We start from the raw sequence: 27,326 nt of genomic DNA on the forward strand, positions 1-27,326 counted from the left end.
GGATCCAGGCACATTGAACAAATTTACCAATCGCTTTCGTTATCCCCGGATTAAATGAAACTACAGTTGCTAGTTTGAGAAACACTGGAAATGAAGATGTAGGAGAAATAATGAACCATTTGTCAAATCACCCCGAAGATCTAGAAAAAGTTAAGGAGTGTTTAAGTACAAGTAAAGTGAAAAGTAGTACATATTCTCCCGATAAGGCACTATTAGTTTCACTTAAATTAAGTAAGTGGCAGTATATAAATCTAAGAGAAGCAGCAAGTGAAAATGGGTCCGATTTATACCCTTCTTAATATAAAAATAAGCAAGAAAAGACCAAATGTTATCCAGGGAAAGACGAGGTAATTATTAATGAAGAAGGAGCTGCTATTAAAATGCAAGCATTACTAAGCTTGGCGGTATATAGGCTTTTAAATGTGATTACTTCGGATTTGGACTCGGCAAGAGAGCTACTGCTTATAAGCAAATAGGCTTTGATAGAGCCCCAGGTCAAAGTAATTATAAACAAAAGACTGAAACAGAGTTTGATGATTCATCTGTTTTCTTGACCAGTCTAGTTCCTTTAAGGCTTCAGAAATTTGATGGAACAATTGTTTGGGAAAACGACCTACCCTCATCAACTTTTTGTTGCCGTCCAATAATGTTTAAATTTATAAAAGAAACGCAGTCAACAATGGCAATTATAAAAGCTAGCATAACAGAAGAAATAGAAAGACTTCAGCCATAAAAAATCAAACAAGTTGAAGTTAAGCATCAATTGCACATGACGATGATAGACGGCAAAATAACCTCATATTTTTCAGAAACATTTTCTGCTGTCTGTGATATTTGCAAAGCAAAACCGTCAGACTTTTTTGGAGTCACTTGCTTATCAAAGAGAAAATAATGAAGAAATATTCCAGTATGGAATGCCATCTTTACATGCCTGGATAAGACGCATGGAGTGCTTACTTCATATCGGTAAATATAATTTTATTACTTCACAATTTTTTCATCCTATGTAGTTTCCAGTGAGATTATTTTTTAAAATACATTTTTTTGTTTGCGTCTAATCGTTTGGACTTCAAGAAATGGAGTTGCAAGGGGCGATGACTAAGAAAAAATATCAATCAGAAAGAGCGCTATACCTTAAGCGTTTAAAAAGGAATACGGTGTACTTATAGATGTTGTCAAGCAAGGAGTAGGAACAACCAATGATGGCAATACTGCCAGAAGATTTTTCAGGAATGCAGAAGGAACAGCCCGCATAACAGGAATACGTAAAGATTTAATACAGAGGTTTCACGTGATTCTTCAGGCTGTTGCATCTGGAGAGCGCGTGGACCTTTCCAATTTTTCCGAGTTTTGTAGATATACTGCAGAATTGTATATTAATTTATATCCCTGGTATTATATGCCTTCCAGTATCCATAAATTGTTGGCACATGGCAGTGATATACAATAATAAAAAGCTTTGCCTTTCGTGCCATTCCTATAGGTAAACTGTCGGAAGAGGCAGCGGAAGCTCGCAATAAAGATTTTCGGAAATATACAGAGAGTTGTTATTTTAGAAAGATAAGTAGACTGCCGACTAATGAGGATATTTTACACAATCTTCTTTTGTCTTCTTATCTAAAGATCGAATGGTGAAGCAAAATATATAATACTTAGAGAGATTGATTAATTAAGACCTACTAAATGTATTTTTGTTAGGTATTATGTAATTATGGGTATTGTTGCGTGCTTGTACGTACTAATCTATATCAAATTTAACTTAAAAGCACTTACGAAAATAAAAATAAAGGTTTTTATTCTATGTGTTTATTCATTTTTTTCGATCCATTTATTTGGCAGAGTTGCAACTTTATGCACATGTTCAAAGCATCAAATGATAGTAGACTAGACAAGGTGTAAGAAAAATAAAGTTTCAAAGCGGGACCTCACGGTACTTAGCAGGAATTTAATTTAATGTGACCCGCTCCATACAAAAAAATCACAAAACACATTTTTCTGACCAAACTATAAAGTTTTTGTAATTTTTGCCCAAAACAATTATTATTGAGATTAACGAGCTCTATCTATCTACATAAAGAAAAATGTAAAAAAACAAAGTTGGTCCCTAAGTCACTAAAATCACAGTATCGACCCACTGTGCACCAGTGCTCGAATCCCATAGGCGGGTACCAATTTTTCTAATGAAATACGTACTTAACAAATGTTCACGATTGACTTCCACGGTGAAGGAATAACATCGTGTAATAAAAATCAAACCCGCAAAATTATAATTTGCGTCATTACTGGTGGTAGGACCTTGTGAGTCTGCACGGGTAGGTATCACCACCCTGCCTATTTCTGCCGTGTAGGTGGGCTGTGAGCTCGTCCACCCAACTAAGCAATAAAAAATAAAAATAAATCTCTTTTAATTAATTCTTTGTGCGAGAATCACCCTAAAGCCGTTAGATCAGTTTTAGATATAAAAAAAATTGTTTCATAGCTTGTGCTTGGATTTGATTGTGGCAAATAGACTAATCTCGTTATAAAATATGTTGGTACCCGATTAATGTTTGGCTCACAATTTCACCAATAATAATAAAAAAATACTGGTGTCAATTCCAAGATGATAATACCAATAGAACGGGCTCTGTCAATTCTCTCCAGGGAAAGGCAGTCTGCGTCATCGTAGCCATATTTCATTAGCTTGGATATGAGTAGTCTATGCCCTGGCGACCCATGCAATCATGTGCTCGTTAAGTCTTATATTGGCTAAATTATGGTACATTTTTAGTAATCCTAAAGATACCATAAAAATGAGTAAGGTTCAAGAAGTTTCATTTAAAGGAAAATTAATGTATAAGTATATATTATATTTCCATAGATTTAGCAGCAGCTTGGCTATTGACATTAATGTTGATCATTTGCAAGGCGTAGTCTTATTTGCTTTGAAATGTAATGAATTTTGTATTTTACGAAATTGTAAATAGGTTTAATTTTGTTAAAATTTCGTTTTCTTCGTTTGGTAGTGTTGCACCGTTAAGAATACATTTCTAAAGGATAATAAAGGCAAATTGCAAATATTGTATTGAAGATATAAGATTAAAGCCGTCAACTTATTGATTCTGAACATTCGAGAGTGTCAGATAATATTTAGGTTCCCCTCAGATATAAGATACTGTTGAGATATCATCACAAAATCTGCCTTTAGTTGAATTTTAAGCTTGAATACAAGCGGAACAATATTATTAAAAGAAATTTTAGTATTTTTACTTATTGTTATGTTTATAATTTTTTTAGATACCTTATGACTCCTATATCCATTTCGAAGCGTTTGCTTATTCTATTTTTCAAAGGCTTCCAAAGTACTGTAACGTTTAAAACTCCAATTTGTTGTGTAAGTTGATCGTCGCCGAAATCAAAATGGCAACAAAATACTACTCTAATATAATCAGAAAATAAATCTCATTACTAGGCCAAGCAATGTATAACAGTGTCGAAAAAAAGGCTCAATGTAACACGAAGGACAGCTAATGAACGCATCCCCGTTCCATACAAAAAATCGATCTCACGCATCAGCTGATTTTATTAGGGGCGATTACATATCGACGTGTAACTTTACGAGAGCCATTTAAAGTTTAAAATTTGGAAAAAATATCATGACAAAAAAACTTCTTCAGCTATTTGAATGGAGTGAAGTCAATTGAAGTTGAATTAAAAACATCGAACCGTTGATGCTAATACCAAATACCAAATATATATAAAAATGAATTGCTGTTCGTTAGTTTCGCTAAAACTCGAGAACGGCTAGACCGATTTGGCTAATTTCTGGTCTTGAATTATTTGTGGAAGTCCAGAGAAGGTTTAAAAGGTAGATAAATATGAAAATGCACGGAATTAAAAATTACAATTTTGTTTTTCCTTTGACGTGTCCCCGTCGGACGGATTCCTTTTATTCGTTTTAAGTTTATTTTATACAAAAGTCTTTTATTTATCGATTGAGGCACTACGAAGTCCGCCGGGTCGGCTAGTACCAAATAAAACGCACCATTTTAAGTGCAGATAAATGTCGCGTATTAAGCGAAATGCCACTGAAATGAAGATGGTGTATTGCATTTAGCAAAAATGATTAGTGTAGATTAATTTTCCGATTGCGACTTTTATTTTCATTGCCATTGTAAGCAACCGGGGATACGACCTTCTCGATGGTGAGTGGTTACCGTTTTTCATGGACATCAGAAACCCCAATGCTACAGCCAAGCCGCTGGGTAACCTCTAGTAATTATTGTGTTTAGGATTATCATAACAACTACCTCTAGGTTTTAGAAATTATCATAGCAACTGTCTACCTTCGTAATTAACTACTGTTACGCGCTGGGGTTCGGGATAAATAAAATGTTCCATCAAAGTACAACTAAAAACTATGCCACATCCCTCGAATTATCGAGAATATTCCACACATTTTGAGTATTGTATTCCCACTATCTGACAATAGATGGCGCTGTACTCCTCGAGTGTTTAGATGTTACTAAATCCTTCGATATTCGTTCGGCTATTCGGCGATAGATGGCGTTACCATTACCGCCGTAACAATACTATAGGTAAACTGTAGGTCAATAAATGATTTTCACCAATAACACTAAATGCAATACAAGAACCAACCCAAGTATTCGATTCGTGAAATCGCAATGAATGCGTTCTGTTAACTCGCACACGACGTAAACTGAAATGTTTTTATCGACCATATTATAGCTTGGCGAAGTGCTGGAAACGCCACAAGACGCTTGTGTTAAATTACAATTTTTATTTCTGCAGATTTTATTATGGTAATAACGGGAAGAGGTCCGTGAATAATACTGGGCTTCAACTCTCGCTTATTTGTAACGAAAGCATGAAGCAGATGAAAGCAGTCTTTTGTGTTGTACCAGGTTTTTACACACAGAACGTTTGGCAGTCGTTTAAGTTATCGGGTGTTTTGCTGGATAGCTTTCGGTAATATTTAAATGAAAATAACCATAACCTTTGATTGACGGCTTCGTTATAAAGAAAAAATCGTTATAATGGAAGGCAGTGGCTTCTTGTGCAGGCGTCCATGAGCGACGACAACCACTCATCATCAGGTGGGCTGTATGCTTGTATGCCTACATGAGCAATAAAAAACACGTTGGTCATGATAGGGCTTCTTGTAAGCATACAGTTAGTTAGCACCATACAGGCATTTTCTACCACGAAACATTTATGTTCTCTAGCTTGAAGAGTGGGACAAATATACAATTTGAAACTCAGACCTCCTGTCTCAAGGCTGATTGTGGAATTCATGTTGTGATGTTTATAGGCTGTGGTATTCATTTAACACCAAGTGGGAAATATGCTGGTTCATCTACGCAAAAAAATTACAATAATAAATCTGATATTTATCAAAAAAAAAAAAATGTAATTGTTAGTAAGAAACTCTATTTACGGATAATGATAATATATTAAATATAATATTGTAAATTTTGTACAATCTCACAAAGGTCTGATAAAGACTTTAAAATGTTATAACAGGTGAGTGAATCTTATTTTGTAATATTAATTTTTGTAAATATTTATTTATGAATAAAATTTCTGTTTTTAAGAAAACATAATACCTACCGTCTTTGATCTGCTTGTTGCGGGCTCGGAGATAGTCGATGTATTTTTAAAGAAAACTGGCATTCAGAGACTTTTAATATTTTTCCAGATTCAATGGCTACAAGAGAAAATCATAACCATAATTCTGAAAAGTTTGAAATTATAACGTTTTTTTATTACGATAAAAGTGATACCAAATTTCCATTTATCCCTAAAACCTTTTATCCCTAAATAAATATTTCGTGTTGAAGTAAAATAGTCTATTGACAGATATTTTAATGCGACCACGAACAAGAAAGGCGCATTATTTCTGATTAAAATCTTTGGAACGGGTCGGTCGTTAGCCGGGGCGCGGAAATTATCGTATTTCAACGCAATCACGTTATTTCACAAAAAAAAAGTTTTACGTTCTATCTTTAATAAAAATATTCTTATTAGTACAAGGCCTTTTTTTAATATACCGTTATGACAAAGGATTTTAACAGTGATCATCGTTTTGCATCGTTTTAAATCACATATTGAGTTTACAAATAAAAACCCTAGTCACTAAAATATTGCTAGCTTAATCCATGTATTATCGTTTCTACATTGGCACAAACCTATACATTTACTTCACTGCACCACTAGTTCCAAAACAGGCAGAGGATTACAGTTTGCTCCACTGCAATATCCAAATCGCTGGTCAATGCAGATTAGGAGCTAAATGCCAAATTCGAGCTTCAGAAGCTAATAAGGCTTAGATGATTCTATATAGCGGAAATTAATCCACATTAATCTTATCTTAGAGTCCAAGGAAATATAAATGAGAATTATTCAGATCTAATTTATTTGCTTTATGTTGAGGCACTATCTATGTTTATATTCGGGAAGAATAAATCCAAATTATAATAGATAATTTCCGTTTTTTTGGTTCATAGGAAATGATCAGACTTCCACTTAGGGGTTGGAGACAGTAGAAAGGACCTTCCAAAATTTAACCTACTCAAGCTGCCCTTCACCGCTCAACAGTCCACATTTAAGGTTCGTATAGTATAGAAAACCAAGGTGTCGCGTTTCTTGTAAAACGTATCTCTCCTCTTAATTATTTTACCCCCTGGAACGGCGAACCGAAGGCATCAGGAGCCTGAGCCCCTCGTATAGGGGGCTAATTTGAAGTCGTCGTGGCCTAAGGGATAAGACGTCCGGTGGATTCGTATCTAGCGATGCACCGATGTTCGAATCCCGCAGGCGGGTACCAATTTTTCTAATGAAATACTTACTTGACAATTGTTCACGATTGACTTCCACGGTGAAGGAATAACATCGTGTAATAAAAATCAAACCCGCAAAATTATAATTTGCGTAATTACTGGTGGTAGGACCTCTTGTGAGTCCGCACGGGTAGGTACCACCGCCCCGCCTATTTCTGCCGTGAAGCAGTAATGCGTTTCGGTTTGAAGGGTGGGGCAGCCGTTGTAACTATACTGAGACCTTAGAACTTATATCTCAAGGTGGGTGGCGCATTTACGTCGTAGATGTCTATGGGCTCCAGTAACCACTTAATATCAGGTGGGCTGTGATCTCGTCCACCCAACTAAGCAATAAAAAAAAAAAAAAAAAATGTTCAGGAGTGACAGTGATCATTCACTATCAAAAGAACTGCATGTTCGTCTGCCTTCATATACAAGAAAACATAGCATTTCACTGTGTGTTCAAAACACCACATTTTGACGTGTCCGGATCATTACGGGCATTCACACTATGGTGTCTATGAGCTCTGGTAACCATTAATCATCAGATGAGCTTTGTGTTCGTTAAACAATTTAAGCTTGTAACATGTTACGACCACGCTACATATAAGGTGCTCGCTACCTAAGACGTTTTTTTCTTATTACCATCCATTACGTTGAATTATCAGACTGTGAAATTGTAGGTAGGGAAAAAATGAATTGAGGCAAAAACACCTGGGACGAGGGACTAAAGCGACACGCAGAAAATTACTTATAAAGCGGTTATAGTTTTATATACTGTCTTTTTTAGAATGTACACATTATCGCGACTTTTTTTATGATCTGCGATTGCCATTTTATACTTAGTAAGTAACTAAGTAAGTTTAGTCACTTATAGAAAGTCCGTGAGGTATATTTCATCTTCATTTAAATCTTAAAAAGTATTTTTGGGTGTCAGACATATAAATTAAACAGACTAACTTTATTCACACTCTGATTTAATCTACCAATTTTACATTGATGCGGTTTATTCAACTACCGTGCTCTGACCGTCTGCATTTTCTTTTAAATATGTCTCAGCCGGCTATCCCCTCTTGACTGGTCACGTGGCTTAATCACGTGACTTTAAGCTAACAGTCAATTGAGCAACAAATAAACAATAATATTTAAATGTTTTGCAATACAAACTTCATATTTAATAAGAATTCTTAATATCTTTAGGACTTTATATTATCATATTAATATAAATAATCCCTTACCTATAATACCTTACAGTATGTTAGTCAATTAAGGTGCTATCGTGGTAAATAATACCACTATCAAATTTCTCACCATCACTGTTTCAAGTGCCTAGTCTTATTACTTTTTTTTAGTACAAGATTAAACGGATTTTTTCTTTATACATAAAATATTTTTGTCTGTAAAGATCTAAGCACCTGATAAGCTCAGTTTTCCAAGTGAGTTTCGCCGAAATAGAAATGTTCCGAAGACCTATTTACAAAGAAAAGAAACTCATAAAACTTCTATCCAACTAAGGACGGATTTCAAATGATTCAGCGGAAAGTTCATGATCAACAACTGAAAAGGGCAGACGGAGTTCCGTGACTGGTAATTTTCCTCGCTTTCCTTTGTGAGATAACGTCGTCGGTCATTTCTTTTGAATAGAATGTTAGCCGTCGGTGCCAACGCTAGTAGCGGTCAGGTACTTAATACGTACACTTTGACACATTTTTGGACGATTTCCAGGCGCTTGTTCATATTTCCATATCTTGCAAATGGGATAGTAAACGCTTCATACGATAAGAAAGTGTTTAGAATGACTTATAGATTCAACAGTTCTACCATATTGTGTATAATGGAGATTGAAGATGAAGATACTAAAATTTGATATCGTTTTGGCCTAAGCGATAAGACGCCCGGTGTACTCATATCAAGCGATTCGACTATGTCGATTTTCATATCCCGCAGCCACCTGCATTGCACTAAGTTTTCTCAGATAGTAGAATCAGATACTTAACACGAGTTAATAACTGACTTCTTCTCTATCTACATAATATAAAAATATTACAACGATACCCACCAACGATTTTTCATCACCTCGTGTTCATATTTTTTTAATTAGTACACACGCAGTCAATGTTCAATTTTATTTATATATTATGATGGTGACGAAGATGTAATTTTATGTTTTTTTATGCTATGAAAGCGTAATTATATCTTGCGTATTTCTATTACAAATAAAAAAATAATTAAATATAGACATTATTAAGCTATTGCATAGCTTTTATCGCAGTACTTGAGCGCGGCGACCGAATCATGAAATTCCGTAACGAAAAAAACCATACACCCCTCACTCCGCCTACCATGTAGCTCGCGTTCAACACATTCACACGTTGCGCTTGTGTAGTGTTTGTGAATAAGCGCGTGGCGTGATGTGACTGCATGCGCATCATGAAAAGTCTGCCCATTTCTCTCTCGCGCGGTGTAGCTTATGAGTGTGAAGGGGACAGTTAAGGTTTTGCTTTTATTAATGTTTAATATAGCGTGGTCTTGTTTTATTATTGTTTTAATATTAAATTATCATTGTCTAATTATAATTGCATAAGTTGATTAAAAATTCTATGCAATAGCTTTACCGCGGCAGTTCCCGAGTGCCACACGTTTTTTTATATAATAAATCATTATATAGACGGGTGAATAAACTTCTGGTTCTCCTGTTTTTAAGCGGTTACCCGAGTCCGTAGATATCGTATAGTATTTACGAAAATTAGATTTTTTTAGCGGGTTTGATTTTTATCACACAATGTTATTCCTTCACCGTGGTTGTTTCGGTAGGCAGCGGCTTGCCCCTACCCCTGGTATTACTAAAGTCCATGGGCGACGGTAACCACTCCCCATCAAGGTAATTAAAAAAAAAGTTATTCATGAACATCAGAGTACATATTTCTCCGCTTAGGTTTCACTTGATATTGGACAGCCAAATAATTTATAGCATTACGTTTTAGCGCTTCCATTTGTCCTTTTTCTATCGGATTATGGACGATTCGTAGGTTTTTATTGCGGACGAAGGTTGCAGTCCAATATTTGCTATTCATTTGTAGGTCTTTTACGACATACGCTTTATTAATATTCAGAGCGTATAAAACGGTACTGTAGAAATAGACTTGTCGTTACGAAGCCTTGTAAATACTCATTAAATATTTATTGCCCTTCCTTACAGTCGGTCAACACTATAAATTAGCTGAGACTCGTTTGTATCTCCTTGAGACTGGCTGGAGTTTCGTTGAGGATTGAAATTACTTTAATCAATACTGACGGATAACGAATTGCATACGAGACGTTGTTAATTAAAATATCTAGTCAGGGACAGAGTGATTTCTCTTTCGATCTCATATTTCAATGTTTCTGAAGTTAATTATAATACTATTGGTCATCAGATCCAATAACTCTTGCTTTAGACACCTTCAGCTCTAACACTAAGAGCAGGCTTAGGGACTCTGGTAACCGTAGGTACTCGTCGAACTCGGCAAAGAGTTCGACGTGCAACTTAATCCATACATCAGCCCGGTGAGTTTCGAGCCCGGTCTTCTCAGTGGGTCGCGATTCCGATCCGGTAGACATTCGCTAAGCATCTGCCCTTGAGCTGTTAGGTCTCTTTCAGAGGAGCTCAGGCAGCTATTAGCAAATCCCACTCGTCCTGGCTGAGCCTTTGCTCGCCCATATGTCTTGGTGAAACTGGAAGGCTTCTGGGCCACCAGTAATACTACCTTCATAATAATAATAAAAATAAAAGCAATTGGTTATATTTGTCTAAGAAAATACAAATGTTATAATTGCTCACATACGACTTCCACGATGTAGTAGTAAGGCCGTGTAAAATCAGTCTAGTTGTAAGACACATCAGACACATTGTAATCCCGCACAGGCATGTACCAGTATCCTGGATTTTTCTGCCGCAACGCCTGGTAGTAGGGCGTATTGTAAGCCTGTATGGGCATGTACCACCTTTCCTGCCGCAAAGCATTATGCGTTCTAGTTTGAAGGATGGGAGAGCCGTTTTACAATCTTACTGACACTTGGACCTCTTGTCTCAAGATAGGTGGCATATTTACGTTGAGACTTTTGTGAAACAGCACATTTTTACCTTTTTCATATTGCTTAGACGGGTGGACGAGCTCAAGCCCACCTGGTGTTAAGTGGTTACTGGAGTCCATAGATATCTACAAGGTAAATGCGCCACCCACCTTTAGATATAAGTTCTAGATCTCAGTATAGTTACAACGGCTGCCCTACCCTTCAAAACGAAACGCATTACTGCTTCACGGCAGAAATAGGCAGGGTGGTGGTACCTACCCGCGCGGAATCACAAGAGGTCCTACCACCCGTAAGTACCACATCTTGTTATTACATTTATTTAGAAAATATTTTCTATTTAAACAAAAATAACTACATATTCATTCGTGTGTATGCATGTTGGTTCTCGATGCATGCTTAAGACATTCAGCTGTTTGTCCTATATTTTGTTGATCCTCTGATTCTTAAGTCTAGTTTTTTTATTTGTTTTATTGCCTTATTAGGCAGACGAGCATACGGTCCACCTGATGGTGAGTGATAACCGTCGCCCATGGACTTCAGCAATGCCAAGCAGAGCCAAGCCGCTGCCTACCTAATTACCAGTTGCGGTTGTCTACTGCACCACTCTAAGGTTTCTGTTATAGCATCATTAATGTTACCAAGAATAAAAGTTTTCTCATATAATTCGTGATAGTCACCGCGTGACTGAATTTCAATAGTATATTACGCATCAGTAATACATATTAACATAAGCCTAGTAGAAAATAACTATGATGTCTGCCAATCAACAACCCTTAGCTATTCTACTTTGACTCTTTTAAAACTAAAATTTAAATTACCAGAAAACAATTTATTTATTTAAAAAAATTAAGAATACAACTTTTTTTAAATAAAAAACAACAATGTGAGCTACTTATTCCTTTATTAATAGTTATGCTACACATCGATCAATAATTATTTGATTTACTTAAATTAAACTGTAAATAGATTTCATAGGATTAATTTCAGTTCCTGGGTCCACGCTATTTGCTTCGGTGCTGATAAACTCCAGCGTCTTCACAATATTATCATCCGGCAAGTATTTTATCTCTTATCATCCCTTTTTTTAATATGATTATCCGAATTTAGAAGAATGGAATACTTCGATTAGCAATTTGGTCCTGGAACAACATTCCAAAAATTACATCTTCCTTATATTACTTATATACTAAATGGGATTACATATACGGTCTCCTTGCATATACTAAGTAGATATTGCTAGCGTATTTGGTTAACACCATCCTGATTATTTCTACTATGCAGCAAACAGGCGTAGTTCGTACAATAGAAAATCGATTTATTATTAAAGATAGCGTTAAACATTCGATCACTATCTTTTTGAAGCAATTTCAATAAAATTTGATTTAAAAAAACGACAGCCCCCAAGTATAGTAATCGGCACGAGTCGTGAGCTCTCGACAAAATAGTCGGGGGCCGTCAGCGCATCGTACACTTAGGGTAAAAATAAATGGTTCACGCATGTATTACCTTTTTTATAATTAAATTAACTTTGTACAATTTGGCATTTAAAAATGTGTTAGTAATTTTATAATAGTTTTGCCCGGGGTTTCGCTCGTATTATAGTCAGAAATAACCCCAAAAGATTATCAATTCATCCCGTTTTCTTTTTGTAGAACAGGTATGTTGTCGAGTTTTTAGCGCTAATTCGCTTTTCCCGTGTGGTAACGGATATGGAAGAAATACACGAATTTATATTATTAAGCTTTAAATTTTAGATGATTTTCATTGATGCCTCTGGTGCCAAGGAAACCGTTTGAATAATATAGCTAAACCTATTTCTAATTAATATATATATAAGAGAGTCTTATAAGAGCTTATAAGAGAATTTTACAGCTGTTTTAGTCAAGAACTATGGGATACGAGTATTGATCAATGTCCAAGATAAAAAAACAAAAACATACTATTACTAAAAAATTTAAAATAATATATACGTACGTATGGTACTAAGTGTACATTTATCCACAGTATATTTTATTCATGTGAAGTTGGTTCCTGGAAGATATAAATAAGGTTAATAAAAAATGTGTGGTTAATAAACGTAGATAATAACACTTAATATTTAAATTAATAAAATTGGACGAAAGTGTAGTTTGCTGCAGTGATGTCCGTGGAACATCAGCACAGGGAACCCATCACAAATGACGGCTTGTGACGCGACGCGGGGAGATCCAATCACGTAATCAACATGGACGGCGCCACCCCCGTTCTTGCCTCGTTCCCCCAAACAGACCCAAAAATGTACTTTTTTTATTTTATTTATTACTACTTAGATGCGTGAGCGAGCTTAGAGCCCACCTGGTGTTAAGTGGTTACTGGAGCCCATAGACATCTACAACGTAAATTCGCTACCCACCTTGAGATATAAGTTCTAAGATCTCGGTATAGTTATAGCGGCTCTCCTACCCTTCAAACCGAAACGCATTACTGCTTCACGGGAGAAACAGGCAGGGCGGTGGTACCCACCCGCGCGGACTCACAAGAGGTCCTACCACCAGTAAAAACTTCTGCGCATGTCAAGGTCAGAGCTCATGGCTCGTATGTAAGTATAATATATATTGGTATAGTCTATGTTTAGATCACTGATGTACTCACAAATGACGTCACACGTAATGAAGTTGCATTTACTGGAGTTTATTAAAGATTGCATAACAACTTTTTAAAATCAGTGCTGACCTTTATTATATTCTAACTTAACAAATAGTAGTGGTCATTATTCAATCTTATGTACTACTAGTGAATTTCGGTATTATTTTCGCTAATAGATAGAACGTAGGCCTGATCTATTGACGAATTATGATGTCATCCTTCACGGATAATGTTTTTCTCCAGGTTGTCTATGGGTTATGATATTGCTGCAAGATTTATTGAAGTGAAAACTTCTTTAGAATCGTTGTGATTTCAAAACGGATGCAACGGAAAAAACGACAGGTAAGAGACACAAATACAAAAATGTGTAGGATGAAGCCAGCAAAGAATGAGACAGAAATATACATACTATTTAATACAGCGCCATCTGTGAGATTTTTTAATACTAACGTGTGTATGAAAGCTCTTGTAGTGAATTTTAATTTAGGATTATACGTGAAATTAAAATATCAATTCACAGAGGGCGCTACCTTACAATTATTTACTAATGACAAAATTTTACATATACTGGATAATTGTATTTTAATTTTGGAAGGTTTCACTTCTACCACGTGTGAATTGCACACATTTTGTTTTTTTTTTGTATACCTCATAACCACGAGGCCAAATCTGTCTTTAAGTATGGTTTGGTGTTGTACCTCGTTATTACAGTCGCCGACGTCCATGTTGTACAGTCTGGAATAATATGTTTCGCCCGATTCGTAGTCACCAATCTGCATTTGAGTGATCCTCAGTCTATCTAGTTTACTTTGTTTGGTCCTCGTCTTTCTCTCTTCGAACCGAACGATGTAATCTGCTTGATTTGTATAATCTTCGGGTCGCTCTAAATTATACGACTCGTGAACGGTTATGTCTGAAAAAGTACGATAATTATTTTTATTATTCAATCGTGTTCGTTTCGCTGTGACTAGCTCCGGTTTCGGTCATTGGCCTTGGCGTCATAGTAACTTTGATAATATAGGGTACTCGAAATCCTTATGCCTCTACATTCGCAATAGATTAATAGACTATGACAAAAAACAGTAAACAAAAACTTAGAAGTGCAAACAAAAAAAAATTGTATATTTCAACTGTATTTCATAGTCAATGCCAAAAAATCATGGCTAAATTATCCTAGCATACTTAAATACTTATTTATATATTATTTTACAAGAAATAATAACAAACAAAAAAATTTGATGTCACTCAAGGCTGACAAGCGGACTGCTTTCTGATTTGCTGCCTAACGCTGCTGTTAGTTTTCAAAACTTTTTTCATTTAAGTTACATTGTATTATCATTTGCGTTTTATATATTTGCGTTTTATATGAAGGTGGAGGAATTTCTAGTCCTTCATGCCAGAATGAGAGGCGACAATTTAGACCAACTGCTGGTAACAGGCAAGCTATGCGGAAGAAAGCCAGACGCAGAAGTCCAATGCACAAGTCGAAAAAGGTACGCTCTACCCTCAGCCTCAGCACCTCAGTCTACGATAAAATTTACGCAGCCAAACATAAACACAGTTGAAATAAGATAGGCAGCGGCTTGGCTTTGCCCCTGGCATTGCTGTAGTCCATGGGCGACGGTAACAACTCACCATCCGGTAGGCCGTACGCTCATCTGCCTATTAGAGCAATAAAAACAATAAAAAGATAGTCCAAGAAAATTTTGTTAAGAAACCAACGACCCTCATTATTGAGGATAATTGACGCAAGGAGGAGAGCATTGTTATTAATAAAACAACATCAATTATCATATTATCAACATTAGTCAAATGTGGATAACGAAGCATATCGGAGTCAGCTTAAGTAAAATATAATATTCGGAACTTCACTAATATGTAAGATATCACTGTGTTCCCAAAATGGATGTAAACTTGTAAGTTTATAAAAAATTAATCCATATCTCACCATATCCAAGTACTTCTTTTACCATGAATGGATACAGCCATCCAACCAGTGGAGTCTGTCCTGAGATGTAATGGGTCTTTTTGTGATAGAATAATAGACCATCTAGTGCTGGTATGTAATTTTCAAATGCTGGATATGTCATCATGAACCTTAAAAACAAACATTATAATACACATGTGATATACCAACCTCCCGATTCCTCACACTTTATTACTAAAAGATATTCATTTTTTACTATTTTATTACACGCAATGGAAGACAAATAAAATAAGTTGACGAGCGGTATGAGTGATTTCGCGTAATGTGTATAAACTTACCAAAACAACATGTATACCTATTTTAGAGTTGAATCATTTCTTCTGTTTATATTGACGTCATAGTTCAGAACCGTTTCGTAATGGACCATATTTATTACACCCTATATTTAATTTTTTCCTATCCTACCCACAGAAGATACACATTTTTTGTAGCATGTTGAGTTTTTATTTGCAATCACGGGCATACGATCTCTATCGGGGATACTGTACTATTTTATTAAAAGACGTGACCGCCGTTTTCGACCCCGTTAGATTTTGCCGGGATTAAGAATTACTTCTCCCACCCTTATAATAATGTCTTAATATAATAACGATTACAATAGACAACATTTGCTATGCCCATACGTTGCCATTGTATATGCATTCTGCATGGGATTTACGCAAATTATTAGTAAGCTCCTAGTAGAAGGAGACTTCTTCTTTTTAGTGGTGGTAGAACCTCTTGTGAATCCGCACGGGTAGGTACCACCACCCCACCTATTTCTGCCGTGAAGCAGTAATGCGTTTCGGTTTGAAGAGTGGGGCAGCCGTTGTAACTATACTGAGACCTTAGAACTCATATCTCAAGGGGGTGGCGGCATTTATGTTGTAGATGTCTATGGGCTCCAGTAACCATTTAACACCAGGTGGGCTGTAAGCTCGTCTACACATATAAGCAATTAAAAAAAATACATTATGTGTGGTCGGCGCACTATGTCGTTTTATCGTATGCAGTAGAGATTTGGAATGAGTTTTACGATCGACCGCCTGCCTAACATGAACCCTCCTTGGGAATACTATCGTTGGCATAGGATGAGGCATGGGCAAATATGGTTCGGTCCAATTCTAAGCCAGAAGCAGCACATTCCTTTATTATTGTGTTTTATTAATTAATTATTATTGTGGACCGCAAAGAGAGTATCTGTGCCAAATTTAAATGCTAATGACAGACTACACTTAAGTTTTATTCACAATCATTAACTATAATTAGTTTTATTTATTGGATAGCAGAAAAGAGGCAAACAGTTATTTTTCAGTTTTTTTTTTTTTACTTTTGTTCTGAAGTTATAGAATGTTTTATATAGTGTTTACATACAGCATTTTTAACGACACGTATCCTGGTCTCAAAAACAAACTAGTATCCGAGTTCCTTTGTTTATAATTGATGAGAGAATGTTAAGTAGTTAACTCTTGTTTTCATGTTATTTTCAAATATACTTTTTTTGTCGTACCGTTAACATTTAAATTTAGCCTATTTTTCCACTGTTTGTAAAATTGCTGTAACATGTCATAGTTTGTTATAAGAGATTGCTGTACATGCCTGTAACTGGCTTACATACCAGTACTTAATTATATACATGTTAATTTTAAGCTTGAATGTTTTGTGTGTATTGCTGTTGGTGTGTCTAAATAAATAAATAAATACAGCTGTGGCCCTATGATTTATACTCACTGGTTTAATTCTTCACGGGAACAAGGTACCTTGGGTAGTAAAAAAAATTTTAACTTATTGACCTTGCTAAGTACGTTCAGTCCCTGTATTATAAAAACTTGAGTTTGTAGCCAAAAATGTCGAAAATCAGTCTGAAATTAAACAATCATTAATGAGAAAATACAGTGATCATAGAATATAAATGTGATTATATTTTAAACAAACTTCGCCTATCAATAATTTCCACATGTGTATGTCTTATGTCTCTCTTTTACATTCAATTGTTATCATATAGACAATATTATTGTGTCGATTATATAATAATATGTATTTTAGATCATTTGTAGTTTTGATTGGGTAACTACTGTGATGTCAGAAAAATAGTTGTTGCAATATTCGTGCTAAAGAATCCTGTCCAGGCCTACCTGAAATAGCCCCGACTAGGTAAAAAAAACTAAAAAATTTGGCTCAAAATGTAACCCAAAAAAATTTTTTTTTGGCAATATTTTTATTTCTTTTATTTTTGTTACTGATATTTATTGTAATTTCTTAATTTGAAGTTGTTACTGGAAGATTTGAATTAAAAGTAATGTTTCCATTAAATACTCAAATACAGGTTGTTTAGTACCACTTTAAAAAAAACTGTTAATTAGAAATCAAAAGCTTGATTGAAAGTTTGACATGCTTGAAAATATTGAAAAACATGACAAGCTTACAACATAAACTCACCTCTCCATCAGTCATGGCCTGATTATTCCATGCCAGTAAATCAAGAATGTAAACACTATTCGATAGAGAATCATAAAAACCATCTAGAACACAGCAATCAGTTTTCTGATATCCTTTATTAGGATGGCCACCCGGCAGCAGAGTTTTAGTATCTAATCTAAATCTTCCATACTTATTATATAATTTGGTTCTACCCTGAAAATTATCCATTGTTCTATTAATACACATAACATTTACAAATAATTAACTGAAATGAATCTTATTCCAATAAGTGATTACTAAATTTATGTATTAAAAAAAACAGTTATGTTTGAACAGACAAAAAGTTTTTTTATTAAATTTTCTTTCATCATATAAACTGAATAGCAAAGGAATTCAGAATCAGTGCAAAAATTAATAAGTTAGAAATCACCCAAATTAAGTGATGAAGCAATTGTCCAATAAGGAACAGTTGTTAAAGGTTTTTTTTATTGCATTTGTTGGGAGTAAAAAGTCATTGTTTAGTTATTGTTGAATTGATTCTGTATCCCATAGAGTTAACACTACCTATCATCCACTTTGAAGCATGAGGTGAAAGTCTCAATTTTATTGTCTAGAAGGTCCCACTATTCAAACAGGAACACACAATTTCTTTGCAGCAAAAATATGGATATTGGTACTTAATCGCTTATAGTTTTATTTTAATCTTTGATTTAAGTTTATTTTATTATTTTCAGCATTTGTGACTTTTATTTTGGTTGACACAAGTAATTTTTATAAATGATTTTATTTCACAGGTTCCTACATAACTTTTTTTTGTGTTCAAGGTAAAAAGTGCTCTGGTAATTTAAAGACCTATTGGCCGGATTTGAAAAGCACATAAATCTCCCTCTTGTGGTTATAGTTCTAGGAACTCGACAAATCGGTCAGACAACAGAAACTCACAGTATTCTAAGTTTTTCTGGACAATTTAAAAATGCATTGTTTCATACTAAATAAACTTAGTGGATTGTTGGAGCTGGATTTCAATCACTCAGTAGTCTGAAGCCAAGAAAGATGAAGTTTTTAAAGTTGAATATATGTATACTAATTAATAGTTTTTTTGACTATGCGTAAAAATTGGAATTGGAATTGGAGTAGCTAATGTGTATGCTAAAGATACTTATTCAAATTTTCCATTAGGATTTAACAAAATCGATCGAATAAAAGTATTTGTAACATTTTAATTTAATTTAATTTAATTTTAATGCTTTTTTTTGCCCTTGTAGGCAGACGAGCATACGGCCCACCTGATGGTGAATGGTTACCGTCGTCCATGGACTTCAGCAATGCCAGGAGCAGAGCCAAGATGCTGCCTACCGAAACACAGATTACATTTTTTTTTTAAGTTTTTAGTAGTCAGATATAATACTTACATTATTAGCAACAATCAACACTCTACTACCTTTTGGACATGGTACAACATACCAATTCTGAGCAAAATCAGAGGGTTTTTCTACCATCCATTCAGAAATCATCAATACATTATAGTATGATGATGGGGCTTTAACAAAGCCTGCAACATATATATTCGGTCTATAGTAAGTCTGAAATAAGTAAATAATATTAATTACTTGAGATCTTAATTAATTAGTCATTATATTCTGGCTATTTCTATCATTATCATCAGCCCACAGTTGTCCACTAGTGGACATTGAGAGAGCTCAATTTACACACCACAAAATCTATTAAATAGTATAGTTTTATCTATACTTTGTTGTATACATTCAAATTATTGTTATATCTGTGGTTTCAAATCAGTGTTCAAATCAACCAAGCTAATAAATAACAAAACTTCTATAAATGACTAAACATTTTAACCTGTGTTGTAGAACCAAAATAATCTTCTGTTGTGTCGACACTATTTACAATGTCTAATATGCCCCTAAATGTGTCTGTGGTAGCATTGCGGTTACTGGAACATAAAAATTTCTTTATAGTCATTGAAATTCTTTTTACTTCAAGAATGTAAGTCTATTAATTTTACTAAGATAATAAATTTGAGTTTGAATCATTTAAAAATGACAGATTTGGACAACATTTCACACACGTATAGTTAATCATCTGAACCCATAGGTAGGATACTTTAATCATCGTAAAAATCATGGCCTTTGAAAAACCCAGCACATATGAAATTATAACTATGTAGTTTATAGATGAAAAAGTGACAAAAGCATTTATTTTTCCTTGGGTGCGACATATTTCAACCCTAGCTGGATTACAAACGTAACAACTAGTTTGGTGCAATTGGAAACTTAAGAACTAGAATTAGGTTTAACAAAACTTACGACTAATATTTTTAAGGTTTAATTAGTTGTTTTTAAGAAACTAAAAACCATATTCATTTACTTATATAGCTCTACTTTTTTATAATACTAATTGGGTTTAATCATAGAACCTTACCACTTTTGAACTTCCAGCATTTTTTTTCGTCTCTCTTCTTGGTTATTACTCTTTTCTCTATTTTTGTAAAGGTCTTTAAACATGGTTTTACTGGCATCCTTATCCTCGAAATGGATTGCAGTAGAAGCTATTTTTTGTATAATATCATCCATTTTTACTGAACTGTAGATCGTATCCGGATGTTATTTTCAATTACCAGTGAAAAACAAACTTATTCACACAATTCTTTAACTGTTTGGTTTAATCAGTAGCCCAGGACTATTGTAAAAATATTTAAAGTAAATAAATATTATTTTTAAGACAAATCTCTCGAAACAGTGAGAGAAATGTCAATGGATTGATACTTGTCAGATTGTCAACTTTTGTCATTTAACAATGTGTCAGAGCTCCTGTGCTCTAAAATGCCCAGTAGGTAGGTCTCATGCTTGCCAGTTCTACCGCCATTGGTCGACAAAAATTACAGGAAATCGACGCTCAAACATGGTATTGCCAAACTTGATGTTTCAAATGTCTGATTTTCGTGGAAACAACGTGCTAACGGCATTTTTTAATAATTACTTTTTAATTAATTAACGTTTGAAATTTCTAGTAATAGATAAATTAGCAATTCATTTATATATATATATATATATATATATATATATAGTTAATCTATATCACAACTCTAATTTAACATGGCTGGGAACATTAGTGAAGTAAACTGCTGAATGTAAATAATTCATAGAGATAAATGTATTCAACTTGCTCATTATAAGGGAGCAGTACATCGGAATTAATCAATCATGATTTACACAATCCGCTTTTTTCCCCTACCGATTTACTGGTGGTCTAAGAGGCTGTTCTAGCTACGCTCGGACGGGAGAATCCGTATTCGGAATCATAATACGCCCTAGAGCATAGTAGAGGTTTAAACACACTCATGGTGATCTATCTCGCTTTACAAAAGTATTTAAAGTATTTAATCGGGTCGACTTTAATGACAATACAACAACTGTTTTGAACGGAATTAAAAAAATCTTAATTGATTATTTTTTTGTGTATCCAACACATGCAATCATGAAATTATTTACTCAGTTGTAGCTCTAAAATGTGGAAAATACTTAAGGATTGTCTTATTTTGTTATTTATACAGGTTATTCTTGACATTAATGAGGTCATTTTTCAAATCCACTTCACTTCAGGATGTTCTTCTTCTGGAACTTCTTGGATTTTGTTATTTCAAGTCATAGCACTAAACTTACGTACCAGTACTACAAAATAGAAATTGGCGCCACTTCTTAAAATGGTTCACCAATCAAATCTTCTAGAATTTTAATTAGTTCTTTATATACATATTTTATATGCCTAGATGTAATGAAGTGGTAATTCGTCGTCCTTTTATGGAACATAGTTCTATGAATGTTTTGTTTGCGGGTTCTCTTTCCAGTGATTTTTAAGGCACTTCACGATCGATTAGGAAATTGTTTTTTTTTTCTATCGATTCAGCTTGTCGTCAATTTTGAGAACATGGAATACATATTTTCTATATTTATATTAAATAATAAAATTGTGATATATTTTTTCATTAGTATTCCAGAAACTTATCTGCTATACCAACTTATTTTATATTTGTGAACATTTTATGGTTCTTTTAATTATTTTAAACTGATTTTTTACTTAATAATTACATTAAAAACACAGAAAAAGACATTCAAGATAAAGATATTCTGTTCCAACAGGGTGTCCTTAAGACAACTCTCTTTTTTAATTGGTTCAAATATTTGTTTACATCCAATTATTTAAAATACTTGGAAGTTTTAAGCACATTCTTGTAACATTAATACGAAAAGGCGAGATTTGCCGAACCAATCTTTCTATTGAACACCGACGTTACCCGAACGTATGATTAGGTCACGTGGTACTTTTGGAGTCTTCGTGGCGTAGCTTGTTCAGCTGCTCGTCGAAGCGGCTGTCGGACGGTCGCCTCTCAGCGATCCTGCGTACGATGTAGCGGCCATATTTGTTCTTATTATAATAGCGTGCGCATATTTTAATGTATTTTGAAGGACATTTAGGCAATTTCCACGATGACTATAATTGTATTTTTAATAGATACATCTGCTTCTATGAATCAAAGAGCTTATTTGGGCGGACGCCCAACATTACTCGATGTAGCCAAGGGCGCCGTGGAAACGTTCGTAAAGGTACGTGCAGTGTCATCGACTCGTCAGCCGCCTCGTTTTTGTGATCGATTTGTTTATCGCGTGTTGGTGTACTGGACTGATCAATTTTGTTTTGTAGGTGCGTCAACGTTCCCCCGAAAGCAGAGGCGACAGGTATATGCTTTTAACTTTCGAAGAGCCACCCGCGAACATCAAGGTTAGTATGTGAGAATATACACGTTAAACATTTTCTACTAGTGCTACATCTGTGGGCTGTCTTAAGTAATTTGTGCCATCCTTGCATAGCACAATACTCTGAAATTTAGAACATTGGAACATTACATACTTTGAAATAATAAAAGATATTGAAATAGACAACACGACGTAAACAGGACGAACCGCCGCCGTTGCTGCCTTCGCGTTAGCGCTGGCTCGCTACGGAACGGCGCTCTAGTCGCACGATTCTATTGGTCGAAATCGTGCTGCTCAACGAAATGGCGTTTTGGTGGGGAAATTTGAAATCTTATCACTGGAAAAACCAGAATGAAATTTTACAATCTGAAACTAGCAATTAATCACATTAAGTGATCATTCTATGAATTAAAGATTATAATTCAAAATTTTTCATTAATTTTTGTTGCAGGCTGGTTGGAAAGAGAATCTGGCTACATTTATAAATGAATTAAAAAATCTACAATGTTTGGGTCTTACAACTATGGGTGCTGCCTTGAAACATGCATTTGATGTTTTGAATATTAACCGTATGCAGACTGGCATTGACACATATGGCCAAGGCAGATGCCCTTTCTACCTTGAGCCATCAGTTATAGTAGTAATCACAGATGGTGGCAAATTGTCAAGCAATGCTGGCATTCAGGAAGAGGTAACTTAATGTTTACATTAATGATGTAAATGATGTTAGAGTCAGTTATCACAGATCAGACATTATATATTGAAATAATTATCTCATAAATTATAACGAATTTTTTTATTACATTGGCGGATGAGCTCACGGCCCACCTGGTATTAAGTGGTTACTGGAGCCCATAGACATCTACAGCGTAAATGCGCCACCCACCTTGAGATATAAGTTCTGAGGTCTCAGTATAGTTACAACAGCTGCCCCACCCTTTAAACTGAAATGCATTACTGCTTCACGACAGAAATAGGCGGGGTGGTGGTACCTACCTGTGTGGACTCAAAATAGTCATAAAAACACACTTTAAGACTTTAGTCTTATAGTGTCTGTAATTATTACATTTGTTTTTTAAATTTATCTTGGAAAAGGGGATGCATTTAAAAAAGAGAAGTTGTTTAATCTTTGTGATAAAAATTTAATCAATAGGGAATTATTGTTAGATACTGGAATAATCAACACTGAAAATATTGAACATATGAGACTCGAGTTTTACAATGTCAATTATTATAAATCTTTTTAATTGACATTCAGGAAGGGTCATTAATGAGATTGGAATGATAAAAGAGAATCATTTGATCAACAAAATAATGAATTTATTATTAACATAATTAAATAAGCATCATAGTAGTAAACGGGTTTCTCAATACCTGTAAATCAGCACCAATGTTTTGTTTGGGATAGGATTATGTAAAAACAAAAAGAAAATAGTTACAGAAAAAATTGTATTCCATTTTGGATTCAAGAAAACAAGTAAGAGAAAATTCAGCTTGATTGAAATGGAATATAAACTACTTTTGTAGTTCCTTCCTTTGACAGGGAATCATTGGGGTATGTGTGCAAGTGCTATAATATCTCGTATATTAAAACTTTAATAAACCAAAGGAAAATGGTAGAATTTTTTATGATTATTACTAAGTTTACAATCTCTTTAATGTTAATGGGCATGCCTGTATTTGGATGGTATGTAGTGTCCCACTTAAAAGTATTTCAACTGGTAATTCTATCTTGAAACTACCACCCAGAATGTGCATTTTAATTAATTGCGCATGTTGCAACTTTTATACGATCTTCGCATGCGAGAGGTCGCAGGTTCGAGATTGGGCACGTACCACCTAGCAAGTTCCGGTGTCTAGGACAGGATAACTAATATTGCGACGTAGTTGTGATTTCAACCTTATATTTAGAAGTGGGCGGCCATATTCACGTCGTGTTATATAGGGACTACGATAAGCGTTAACACCTCATGAGCCGAACTCGTTTGCTTATCAATCTAGTTAAACAATTTTTAGTTTTTCTTTGTAGGTAAATAACGTGAACTGTGTTCACAAGTGTTCGAGATCGGTATGCTTAGTGCGAGTTTTTTAAAGTTCTCGATAGCGTAAAAGTTAACTTAAATTTGTATTCAGTTGGAACAAGCGCCCCTAGAGGCAAACGTAGGCAATCGTTCTAACTCCATACAAATTTGAGTTAACTTTTACGCTATCGAGAACGTTAAAAAACTCGCACTAAGCACACGGTACTCTATTAGATCTTTTGGAATTTAATGTCATCGGCCGTATTTAAGCTTAATGAGTTATCTCGTCCGGCAGCGTAAGTATTTGGGCAAGTGCGTCATAAATTAGGTAAAATGAAGATTCTGTTGTTTCCGAAAACTAAAAACCAAATTTGTGAAATATTTCTATTTATTAAACAGAGTACTTTGAGTTTGAGAGAAATTTTCACTCTATCGTTAAAAGTGAGAAGTGACTCACACAAACAACGCAAAAGGTCAGAGGGTCAGGCAGCCTATCTGGATAATTGAAGATACTCATGTATTTGACCAGGGACATTACTTTTACTACTACTACCTTCCTTATCAACCGTCAGTAGTGTTAGTAGTAGTACTCTTAGTATCTTAAATACAGAGCTCGGAATTAGTCCTGCATTTATCCGCCGCAATTATCCACCAATTATTGTCTAATTTGAGTTTTTAAACCAAAGGCACACCTTACTCCCCGACGTTTTTTTTTTCTTTCTAAATTTCGTACACTTTTGTGTAGCGCTTCATAGAGCACAACCACCCAATTATCGTACACTGTATATTGTACTGCTAATAGTTTCGAGTAAAATACAAAGCAACTTTACGGAACTCTGATCATAAGGCTCAATGTAAGGCGTTTCGGTTTGAAGGGTGGGGCAGCCGTTGTAACTATACTGAGATCTTAGAACTTATATCTCAGGTGGGTAGCGCATTTACGTTGTAGATGTCCATGGGCTCCAGTAACCACTTAACATCAGGTGGGCTGTGAGCTCGTCCAACCATCTAAGCCAGTGATTCTCAACCTTTTTTTTGTTGCGGCACATATTTAACCATTTCAAAATTTGGCGGCACACAAAAAAAAAGGATAAAAATTATTTATTTACTACAACACACTGCATAAATAGTTTACCAAAAATTTTAATATACGAAATAAACTAAAATATACTTTTTTTTGTGGATTTAAATATATATTCATGTTTAAAATATTTTTCTTTTAAAATGATATAATTTAATAATATTAACATTATTATATAATCGCAACATTTGGCGGCACACTTTTGAAATTTGGCGGCACACAAAAGTGCCGCGGAACAGTGGTTGAGAATAACTGATCTAAGCAATAAAAAAAAAAATGTAGGTACATACATGAAAAACAAATACATATATTAGTAATAATATGGCGTTCTAGTATAAAAAGGATTGTAACACATCAGGTAATTAGTGCTTAATGGAGGAGTAAGTTGCGTGGACGTTTTGAAAGTATGATTCATATTTAGCATCATCCGCCGTTACGGACTTGTGAATAGGATTTGATATAAATAGTATCGTGGCAAGATTAATGAGGATACCATGCGAATGGTTAAGTTTGTTTTCAAACAATTTCAAGTTAAGCATTATTAAGATCGAAATGTAGTTTTACTGAGTTCAGCTTACGGGCCCCATTAACCACTTAATATCAGGTATGAATAGAAAAAATAAACAGTTATAAATAAAAAACCTACAAGATATAACTCGTTTTAAATTGTATAAAACCCATGCATTTGCGTTCGCGGTCAACGTTAATATAATTAAGTGAAAACAGTTCTATCCAACCGTTTCATTAGTAAGCAACCATTCTCGTAGGACCTGAAACTATTCGATTTCTGTAAACAGCTGTGTTTCTGTTTGTGATTTAGTGTTCACCGCAGTGCCCTATGAATTGAGTTATATGTAGTAAATATACTCATAGAGATGTTCAATAAAAGGCTATTTTTTACCACTTTTGTATGTATATCGCTGGTAGTCTTCCGTAAACACAGCCTATTGAGTTTGAGTTCGCCGGATCTTCTCAGTGGGTCAGGATTCCGATCCGGCGATAGATTATGCGAAGCACTGCTCTTGCTAGGGCTAGTGTTAGGAAATCCTCTCAGGTTGAGCCCGTGAGCTCATCTACCCCTCTGCGAGAAGCTAGTATAGTCCCTTAGGCTACCAGTGAATAGGTAGAACAAAAAGAAGGAAAGTCCATACGACGACTCAGTGGCAGAATTCAACAAAAAATATATTACAAAAATATATTACATACTTGTCGGGACTCGTAAAATGCATTAACACGATTATTAATTACGCTAATTTAAAAAAAAACCTTGTATACACTTGCTCACTATTCAGTGCAACGTGGTCAAGTGATAACCAAGTTAAATTAAGTTAAGTGGTGGCGTCGGGCATTCGACGGTATCAGTTAACATTTTTGATATTATCTTATCTAAATATTTTGGTTTGTGGTGTAACGAATTTTAAAGTTTAGTCTTGGTCGAAAACAAGGTTTGTTTACTATTTAAAAGGCGGTCACATTTCCCTGTTTCCATCCACACAGTTGTGTGTACGCTTGAAGCGACTCACGCTCGATCTATTTCACGTTGATGAT

The 27,326-nt window shown here is 34.9% G+C and overlaps 2 protein-coding genes across 2 annotated transcripts in view; one reads left to right on the forward strand and one right to left on the reverse strand.

Annotated features, from left to right (window-relative positions):
- Positions 1–11,776: 11,776 nt before the first annotated feature.
- On the reverse strand, positions 11,777–20,797 carry LOC101741777 (snurportin-1). The gene is made up of 9 exons (XM_004930187.5): positions 20,344–20,797; positions 19,762–19,855; positions 19,317–19,487; positions 17,923–18,117; positions 17,215–17,345; positions 15,466–15,614; positions 14,216–14,430; positions 12,867–12,923; positions 11,777–12,031 (listed from the first exon to the last, which is right to left on the reverse strand). Exons 1-8 carry the CDS (start codon positions 20,493–20,495, stop codon positions 12,903–12,905), a joined length of 1,128 nt encoding a protein of 375 aa, XP_004930244.1. The 5' UTR covers positions 20,496–20,797; the 3' UTR covers positions 11,777–12,031; positions 12,867–12,902.
- Positions 20,798–22,240: 1,443 nt separating this feature from the next.
- LOC101741639 (integrator complex subunit 6) overlaps positions 22,241–27,326 on the forward strand; it is a 28,539-nt gene continuing 23,453 nt past the window's right edge. Inside the window, exons 1-3 of the mRNA XM_004930186.4 lie at positions 22,241–22,526; positions 22,624–22,701; positions 23,128–23,367. Of these exons, the coding sequence (XP_004930243.1) occupies positions 22,410–22,526; positions 22,624–22,701; positions 23,128–23,367 (435 nt within the window). The 5' untranslated portion in view covers positions 22,241–22,409. The remainder of the gene's footprint in view (positions 22,527–22,623; positions 22,702–23,127; positions 23,368–27,326) is intronic.

Source organism: Bombyx mori, chromosome 5 (genome assembly GCF_030269925.1).
Source record: "Bombyx mori chromosome 5, ASM3026992v2".
NCBI lineage: Eukaryota > Metazoa > Arthropoda > Insecta > Lepidoptera > Bombycidae > Bombyx > Bombyx mori.

Excerpts from the sequence above, each read along its gene's own strand:
- LOC101741777 (XM_004930187.5), bottom strand. The coding sequence starts at position 20,495 with ATGGATGATATTATACAAAAAATAGCTTCTACTGCAATCCATTTCGAG. Across the intron at positions 19,856-20,343 it reads ATGCTGGAAGTTCAAAAGTG|TAACCGCAATGCTACCACAG; the intron begins GTAAGGTTCTAT and ends TTTATGTTCCAG. Across the intron at positions 14,431-15,465 it reads AAAAGAAGTACTTGGATATG|ACATAACCGTTCACGAGTCG; the intron begins GTGAGATATGGA and ends GTACTTTTTCAG.